The 9625-nt window shown below is 45.0% G+C and overlaps 1 protein-coding gene across 1 annotated transcript; it reads left to right on the top strand.

Moving 5' to 3' along the window:
* The first annotated feature begins 1237 nt into the window (after nucleotides 1–1237).
* LOC143508884 (extracellular calcium-sensing receptor-like) lies at nucleotides 1238–4611 on the top strand. Its single transcript, XM_076997485.1, has 6 exons — nucleotides 1238–1452; nucleotides 1561–1852; nucleotides 2007–2798; nucleotides 3066–3293; nucleotides 3443–3566; nucleotides 3704–4611. The coding sequence occupies exons 1-6, from the start codon at nucleotides 1238–1240 to the stop codon at nucleotides 4609–4611; spliced, it is 2559 nt and encodes an 852-aa protein (XP_076853600.1).
* Nucleotides 4612–9625: the final 5014 nt, after the last annotated feature.

Here is a 9625-nt window from a genome sequence, read left to right as displayed (position 1 = left end):
GGGGGTTGATATCCATATACGATTTGAAAAGGAGTGAGTTTAGTTGACGAGTGAATAATGCGAGTTACATGCATACACTGCCCAGGGGAGATATTTATGTCAGTCCTTCTGAGATGTGCAGTATTGACGTAAAAGCCAACCTAATTCTTGGTTGTAATGTTCCACTTCACCGTTCAACTGGGGATGATATCCCAAAGTTAGGTTTGGCCATCACCCCGAGTAGTTTCCAGAATTGAGTCCAGACACGTGAGGTGAATTGCACTCCCCTATCTGAGAAGATGTCCTCCGGTAGCCCATAAATATGAAAGACATAGTGAAAGATGTCATAGGCTGTTTCCATGGCAGTGGGTAGCTTCGGGCGCGGAACTAGGCAACACATCTTAGAAAACCTATCCACTATCACAAAAATAATGGTATTACCTCCTGAGACAGGTAGATCAGTAACAAAATCTACAGCCAAGTGAGACCATGGTCAGCATGGAACTGGTAATGGGAAGAGCTTACCAGTGGGGAGTGTACGTGGTGTACGGGATCGAGCACATACTTCACAGGCAAGCACATAATCACAGATATCCTCCTCCCATGACGGCCACCAGTACTTCTGCGCGATGAGGTAGCTAGTACGTGAAATGCCAGGGTGACCTGTCCCCGCTGTGCCATGGGCTAGTTGAAGAATGCGCCCCCTTATAGAAACCAGGACATACTGTTTCTCCTCGGGACAGTCCACAGGACCTGGATCGTTACGTAGCTCCTTAGCAAGGTCATCTTGTACATCCCATGCCTACCACTATGAAGGTTGAGTCATGTTGGCTCTAAAGTGATGATCAAACAATTAGATAATATTTTGATCCACAAAGTAACAATATGAGAGTAAAAGTATGAGAGGAGGAGGCTGTGACCACATGAATACAATAAATTAAGTCAAACTCAAGCTAGGGAAGTTTATGCCAATAAGCAATACTGCTACAATAAAATACCTCTCTTTCAATCAACTGGAAGATGTCACCTAGACATTTTAACACACAGGTAGACCAGATTACTCTAATCCGGAGGTTAACTAGGTTCCTCACATTTTAAAATCATGCCATGGTTGACCATGGTCCACCAGTGAACATTTCCTGTAGAGGACTTGCCTCTCTAAGTATATAAATACCCCACATGCTTCCTGTTCATCAGATGAAACAGTAGCCCTGCCTCTCTTCATTATCTCTATATGTGTCTGTATGTGGATAGCAAGATGGAGCCTGTCTTTGTTCTTCTGCATGTAGTAATGGCCATCATCAATTTCTCCAGAGGTAACTGGACTGCTTGTACCCTGCGAGGAGAGTCTGCATACCCACAACTATCAAAAGATGGAGATATTATAGTTGGAGGAATTTTCCCCTTTCATAGCAGATGGGAGATCACAGACTCATCCTATTTGGTCAAACCACCTCCACTTAAGTGCATGAGGTAAGCAGCAGGAAAAAGAGGATTTCAGAAACTTTTACATTGCAATGCTGCAGTGATGGAGTTTTAAGATTTCATCCAACATGTCTTTGTATGTTCTTTATTGATGAGTCTGGATTTCAGAGGCTTCCAGTTTTCACAGTCATTGATCTTTGCAATAGAGGAGATCAACAATAGTCCCTCTTTACTGCCGGGTGTCACTCTGGGTTATAAGATCTATGACACCTGTGGTTTGACAGCAGTGGGGGTTCAGGTGGCTATGGCACTTGTTAATGGAAATGATGAATCAGTCTCAGATGAGCCCTGCACAAAACCAACCCAGGTACAAGCCATAATAGGAGAGACATACTCATCAGTGTCTATGGCTGTGGCAAAGAGTATCGGACCTTTCAGCATTCCCTTAGTAAGTTTCTAAAAAATAAGATCAATGAATATTAGAATATTAGTATTAGAAGGCACATCTAACTTAATTATTTTAATATGCAAGTTTAATGTCATATGTAATTATGACATTAGTGCATACCAACTTATGTCTAACTGGTTAAATCTGTTTTTAGATCAGTCACTTTTCCACTTGTGAGTGCCTCAGTGACAAAAGGAAATATCCCTCATTTCTGCGCACTATTCCCAGTGATTACCACCAGAGCAGAGCACTGGCAGAAATGGTCAGGCATTTTGGCTGGACCTGGGTGGGAGCAATAAGAAGAGATGATGACTATGGAAACAGTGGAATGGCTGCATTTACTGAAGCTGCAGAACAGCTGGGCATATGCTTAGAATATTCTCTCCCATATTTTAGAACATACTCACAAGGGAAAGTTATGAGAATCATTGAGCAGATCAAAAGCTCCACTTCACGAGTGATAGTGGGATTTGTTGACAACTTTGATTTACAGATGTTGCTAGATGTACTTTTTGAGCACAACATCACTGGATATCAGTGGGTGGGAAGTGAGGCCTGGATCTTTGACCCAGAACTAGCAACACTGGACAAGCACAACATATTGCAAGGAGCCATAGGGCTGTCTATCGCCAAAACAGAGGTGACAGGTATGAAGGACTTCATACTCAATATAAAGCCACTGAAAACTGCAGGCAATGCCATTTTTACTAAATTCTGGGAAGTGCTATTTAATTGTAAATATACAGAGTTAAATGATTTGGAGGACTCACTGATGTGCACAGGCAAAGAGAAACTGTCTGAAATAGAAAACACCTTTACAGACATGTCCCTAATGCCAATTTTCATTAACGTGTATAAAGGAGTTTATGCTGTTGCTCACACCCTACATGAACTTCTTGGCTGTAAAGCAACATGTCCTACAATGAAGCAGCCTGATCCGCTCACAGTGAGTTAACAGTCTGTATTTTGTGCTATACTTTTTACAGTTCTTTCTCATACTGTACTTCTAAAATGATATAAATATTAACAAACTAATTCTCGCAGTAATTTAATAGATGTTGAACTACTGATTTGCATTTCAGTTTTAAGTTACTAATTCGTATACCCAAACACAATGCTGTAGTGGTCCTTATTGCGGTTTCAAAAATATATATTTTTTGTATTTTATTCACAATATTTTCACAATTTTCAACAAATAAACCTCTTTCATCAGTTTCTAGAACAGCTCAAAATTGTACATTTCAAAACTAAAGAGGGTGAAGAAGTTTATTTTGATAAAAATGGTGACCCAGCTGCGAGATATGAGGTCATAAACTGGCAAACGAGCAAAGAACATCAAAATGAATTTGTCACTGTTGGACTTTATGACTCCACTCTCCCTTATAACAGTCGATTAACACTAAATATGTCTTCTATTGTGTGGGCAAAAAGTACTAAAAAGGTAAGAATAATCCTTGACTAGATTAGGAGAGTAGATCTTCGTATGAAGATATTACTAGCAAAATAATTTAAAGATATCAGTTAAGCAACACTGTTAACATCTTGTTCAGGCAACAAATGTTTTCTCTTGATGTTTACCCTTTATCTTAGGTGCCAATATCTGTGTGCAGTGAGAACTGCCCTCCAGGCACCAGGAAGGCTGTACAGAAAGGAAAGCCTGTCTGCTGCTTTGACTGTATACCATGTGCTGAAGGAGAAGTCAGTAATGTGACAGGTATAAAAATACCAAGAAAGCATTTTCAAAAAAACATATGATACTACTCTCATGAATATATTAAAGAGACTTCCATATTATTTTTCAGTTGTATATTCATAATTGTGCCTGTGTGTTTCTGTCTTACTCCGTAACAGATTCTGTTGAGTGTAATCAGTGCTATGAAGACTCCTGGTCAAATCTACAAAGGGATCAATGTGTAAAGAAGGAAACTGAATATCTGTCATATGAGGAAACCATGGGAATTTTTCTCTCTGTTGTTTCTATTATTGGTGCTGTTATCACATTGGTAATATTAATCATATTTTTTAAATATAAAAATACCCCAGTAGTCAGGGCCAACAACTCAGAGCTGAGCTTCCTGCTGCTCTTCTCTCTGACTCTGTGTTTCCTCTGTTCACTTACTTTCATTGGTCGGCCCTCTGAGTGGTCCTGTATGCTGTGCCACACAGCGTTTGGGATCACCTTCGTCCTCTGCATCTCCTGTGTTCTGGGGAAAACTATAGTGGTGTTAATGGCCTTCAGGGCTACACTTCCAGGCAGTAATGTCATGAAATGGTTTGGGCCTCCACAGCAGAGACTCAGTGTGCTTGCCTTCACTCTCATACAGGTCATTATTTGTGTGCTTTGGTTAAAAATATCCCCCCCTTTGCCATTCAAAAATATAAATGTCTACAAGGAAAAGATCATTCTTGAATGTCATTTAGGCTCATCCATAGGATTCTGGGCTGTTCTGGGTTATATAGGATTCCTGGCTCTCTTGTGTTTTATTTTGGCTTTTCTAGCACGGAAGCTGCCTGATAACTTTAATGAAGCCAAATTCATTACATTCAGCATGCTCATATTCTGTGCAGTTTGGATCACCTTTATTCCAGCTTATGTCAGCTCTCCTGGAAAATTCACTGTAGCTGTGGAGATATTTGCTATTCTGGCCTCAAGCTTTGGTTTGTTATTCTGTATATTTCTTCCAAAGTGTTATGTAATAGTACTGAAACCAGAGAAGAATACTAAAAAGCAACTTATGGGTAAAATGGCAAATAAATGAGAAAATTTGTCTTTATATTTACTGTTACAGTGGCTGCATAAAAAGCTTACTCTTTGTGAAAGCTCGAGCTGAGCTGGGTAATATTTTAGAACATGTATCAAAAGTTTCTGCTAGAATGTGGAGATTAATGGCTGTGGTTTGTAAGGTAACATTAAAAATGAAAAATTAAAATGATTTACTTTTAAATTTAAATTAAAAGTCTAGATTTTAATTTATTTGTAAAATCACCAATCATAATACAAAGTCATAATTTAACATTTTGTACAGATTCACTATTAGTACATCTATTAATACGTTACAAAGCATATAAACTTGCATGCTTATAGCCTTAGGTGATTACAACAGTTTAGATGTTACGTCCAGCCCCTCCCTCGTCCCTGGTCCCGCCTAGCTTCCCGCTCCGATTCGTTCCTCCCCCTGTCTGTCACGCCCTCGTCGTTTGTCACACACACCTGAGTCTCATTTCACCGTCTTGTTTCCATTGTATAAAACCCCCCTAGTGTTTTTGTTCCGTGTCGGTCATTGTTTGTTCTGTTTCCCTTTCGCCTTGCCCCGTGCTCTCCTTTTCCCTCTTGCTGTATGATTCTGGTTTGTAGGTAGAGTTGCCCTGTGTTCTTTGAGTGTGTTGCTGTCCGGTCCAGGTTAGTCTTCGGCTCGTGTTCTACGTCTGTCTTGTTCTCTAAAGTTCATTTTGTTCTCATCTGCTTTTACTCTCCGTTCTTCCCCTCCCCACGTGTTTAGTAGTGTGTGTCTAGATCGCTGTCTCTCTGTTTAGATTTCTTATAGTAGCGTTTGTGTCTAGTTCACTGTCTCTCTGTTTAGATTGTGGTTCACGCCTGTGCTGTTAGTGTCGCTGTTGGTTTTCCTGTGTTTTGTATTCTCTGGTTGGTTGATGTTTCGTTGCTTGTGTATGTAAGTGCTTCATTGACCCTCTTAATTATTGCTGGTAGTGTATACCCCCTGTCATTGTTTGTGTCCTCCTTCCATTGTTCTGCTTCTGTTTGGTTTTGGTTGCGTATCTTTTATTAAATATTGAAAAACCCGCTATTGCGTCACCCCTTCCCTGTTAAAACGTTACATAATGACCGACCAAGTTGAAATGACGCAGCAGGTGAAGCCAGTTTTCGCTAACCTCGCACAGACTAGAGTAAGCGATTATTTCCAGGATAAGCTCAACAATCTCCAGTCGTTTCTGGTAAGGGATCCTATGGGAAATCCCATATGCCTACCTTCTCTGGCTCGCTGCCCAGAAGCGTACGACGGAGAATGTACACCAGTGGAGAAATATGTCCTGCAATGTACGGAATACATTAGACTCCTAACTTGTCCCCCACCTCCTAACCAGGTGCTTGTGCTGTTTCTGCGATCTCTGCTAAAAGGTAAAGCACTTGAGTGGGCGGACATAATACTAGCCACTCGTATAGACGAGGCATGGACTGTGGAGGGGTTCTACAACCTAATGCGTAGGAGGTTCACTGGAGGTAAAACCCCTGCAGTAGACATTGCCCCTGCACCGGATGACGCCGCTTTGGCGTCCCCGCCTTCTGATGATGCCACCTCTGCATCCCTGGCTCCTGACGACGCCGCCTCGGCGTATCCTGCTCCTGACGACGCCTGCACGGCGTACCCGCCTGCTCCAAACGACGCCTGCAAGGCGTACCCGCCTGCTCCAGACGACGCCTGCAAGGCGTACCCGCCTGCTCCAGACGACGTCGGCCCGGTGGCTCCGCCCCCTGATGACGTCGGCCCGGAGGCTCCGCCCCCTGATGACGTCGACCCGGAGGCTCCGCCCGCCGATGACGTCGCTCCGGCGGTCACGCCCGCCGATGACGTCGCTCCGGCTGCCACGCCCGCCGATGACGTCGCTCCGGCTGCCACGCCCGCCGATGACGTCGCTCCGGCTGCCACGCCCGCCGATGACGTCTGCACGGCGACGCCGCCTGTTCCCGCTCCCCGCCAGCGGGCCCCGCCTGCTCCCGTTCCCCGCCAGCGGGCCCCGCCTGCTCCCGCTCCCCGTCAGCGGGCCCCGCCTGCTCCCGCAGCCCGCCAGCGGACCCCGCCTGCTCCCGCAGCCCGCCAGCGGACCCCGCCTGCTCCCGCAGCCCGCCAACGGACCCCGCCTGTTCCCGCTGCCCGCCAGCGGACACAGCCCGTCACCACGACCTGCCGGCCCGTCCCTGCGGCTCCTCGCCTGGCCTCCCGGGTCCCTGCGGCCTCTCAGCCGGCCTCCCCTGTCTTCGCTGTCCCTCAGCCGGTCCTACCGGTGCCCCTGGACTTTTCCCCGGTGCCCCTGGACTTTTCCCCGGTGCCCCTGAACATTCCTCCGGCTCCGCCGGTTCCCCGAGACACTCCTTGGTCTACGCCAGCCCCCACAGTGACTGCTTTGCCCGCCTGTGGGCCTGGGGCTGGCTCCGTGTTGGACTGTTCGGACGCTGACGCTCTTGTGACTTCTGTTTTGCGATCGCCTATGTTCCCCTTTTTGCCCTGTCCCCTCCCTGGTTTCCTGTTGGTCCCTGTCCCAGTGTGTATGTCTGTCCGTGTCCTTGTGCCCGTCCCTGTGTCTGTGTCTGGTGGTCTCGTCCGGGTTCCTGTGCCCGTGTTGGTTCCCCAGGTCGTGACCCATTTCGTCCCCGTCCCGGTCTCCGTTGTTGTCCGCCTGTTGTCTCCGGTGCCCTTGGTCCCTTCTGTTCCGGCCCCTTTGGTTCCGTCCCCTGTTTCTGTCCCCTGTCCTGGCCCGTCTGCTCCGGTCCCCGTGCTGCCTCCCATCCCTTGTCCCTGTCCTCCATTGCGTCCAGTCAGTGGCCCGTTGCGTCCGTCCTGCCCCGGGCCTGTCGTCCCTATCCAGGTCACGCCCGCTGTTCCCCGTGTGGATTGTTTTGTCCCTGTTGGGCGTGCCCCGGTGTTGCACGCCCTGAGGGGGGGTTCTGTTACGTCCAGCCCCTCCCTCGTCCCTGGTCCCGCCTAGCTTCCCGCTCCGATTCGTTCCTCCCCCTGTCTGTCACGCCCTCGTCGTTTGTCACACACACCTGAGTCTCATTTCACCGTCTTGTTTCCATTGTATAAAACCCCCCTAGTGTTTTTGTTCCGTGTCGGTCATTGTTTGTTCTGTTTCCCTTTCACCTTGCCCCGTGCTCTCCTTTTCCCTCTTGCTGTATGATTCTGGTTTGTAGGTAGAGTTGCCCTGTGTTCTTTGAGTGTGTTGCTGTCCGGTCCAGGTTAGTCTTCGGCTCGTGTTCTACGTCTGTCTTGTTCTCTAAAGTTCATTTTGTTCTCATCTGCTTTTACTCTCCGTTCTTCCCCTCCCCACGTGTTTAGTAGTGTGTGTCTAGATCGCTGTCTCTCTGTTTAGATTTCTTATAGTAGCGTTTGTGTCTAGTTCACTGTCTCTCTGTTTAGATTGTGGTTCACGCCTGTGCTGTTAGTGTCGCTGTTGGTTTTCCTGTGTTTTGTATTCTCTGGTTGGTTGATGTTTCGTTGCTTGTGTATGTAAGTGCTTCATTGACCCTCTTAATTATTGCTGGTAGTGTATACCCCCTGTCATTGTTTGTGTCCTCCTTCCATTGTTCTGCTTCTGTTTGGTTTTGGTTGCGTATCTTTTATTAAATATTGAAAAACCCGCTATTGCGTCACCCCTTCCCTGTTAAAACGTTACATAAGATCACATTATTTTAAGCATTCATGATTCTGGAAATAGAGGTCACCTTTTCCCAGCTTTTGATATTCCTTTTATTACTACATTGCATAGGCCTACTTTGTAAATGTTATGCTATTTTACTGAAAAAGCAGCATAAACCTGTAGCAAAAAAAAAAAAAAAAACATAAGAGGAGCAGACTGCAACCATATTAAACAATTGAGCTGAAATCTGACAATTGCAGCTAGCTGGAACAGCAATAATGGAACACAAATCAAAGCTCAGTGGCCAGCGAATCAGTAATCTGGTGTTATGGTTACAGCTGCTGCAGCTTTTTATTTTTAACCATGTTGCTCTGCAGACTCTCATCTGTTAGCATATGAGAAGCTGCTACAAATAGATCTCTTTGAAAATGTACCTAACCAACATTAACAAACTGCAGTAAAGCCTTTAAACAATTATACCATGATCTTTTTCTATTTTTTTTTTTCAATTTTGTATAAGGTCTTTCACACCTGAGGGTCGTTTGTTTGTCTATATATGTCTTGTCTTTGTACCAGTTGACCGCTGATCATTGTATCTTTAATTCGGAGCATGTCACAGGTTTTTGGTTTGGGCACTTTCTCCATTAAACCATACTTTTTCCCTGAGACTTGGCATGATCGCTTCCATTTTATTTTGCACTCCCTGCCCATCACAAAAGGTTTGGAAGATTATTTTCTTTTCATATAAAAACACAAAAATGCTATCAGAACATTTAAGGAGCTAATTATCAATAAGTTAATTATTTTAAGTTGCGAACAATATTAATGAAAATTATACTTCATAGACCTCAAATGAAAGAGTTTATGCTCCATTGAGCAGGTCCCCCACATACAGACAGCCTTGTTTAAAATAGATTTAGTACAGACCAGTGCTTAATTTGTAAATCAAACGATGCAGCGGACAACATAAAATGTTACCGGATCGAGGCAGACAGTTACCGGAACGCACGCTTCAAAATGAAAGAGTTCCCGGATCCTGTTCCGGCAGGATCCAGCTCAAATTAAGCCCTGGTAGAGACTATATGAAACATTCAAGCAACTAAGTTGTTAATCCTAACCCTAGCTAGAACATGAAGAATCACTGAAACAATTACTTATTGCTTGCTTATTTCTATTACACTTAGCTACAAAAGCCACTCACTCTTTTGTGCCAAATATAGTGAAATTTATAACAAACCAGAAACTGTCACGTAGGGCTACGCCTCCCTCTCTTTGCTGTCACTCTGGTGTCTCTGTTCCGCGTGTCTGTGTGTAAGGAATGCCACCTGATCTTCCCTAACCAGCCTCACCTGCCCCTCATTACCACGCCCCCTTTCAGTCACACTTATACACCTTCCC

This window comes from Brachyhypopomus gauderio, chromosome 2, assembly GCF_052324685.1.
Source record: "Brachyhypopomus gauderio isolate BG-103 chromosome 2, BGAUD_0.2, whole genome shotgun sequence".
Classification (NCBI taxonomy): Eukaryota; Metazoa; Chordata; class Actinopteri; order Gymnotiformes; family Hypopomidae; genus Brachyhypopomus; species Brachyhypopomus gauderio.
The sequence above is the reverse complement of the archived record's forward strand: the minus strand, read 5'-3'. Positions and strand labels throughout refer to the sequence as shown.

Bases quoted from the DNA above. Each gene is read 5' to 3' on its own strand.
- LOC143508884 (XM_076997485.1), top strand. From the start codon at position 1,238: ATGGAGCCTGTCTTTGTTCTTCTGCATGTAGTAATGGCCATCATCAAT. The intron at 1,853-2,006 runs GTAAGTTTCTAA...ATCTGTTTTTAG, and splicing joins GACCTTTCAGCATTCCCTTA to ATCAGTCACTTTTCCACTTG. The intron at 2,799-3,065 runs GTGAGTTAACAG...CTCTTTCATCAG, and splicing joins AGCAGCCTGATCCGCTCACA to TTTCTAGAACAGCTCAAAAT.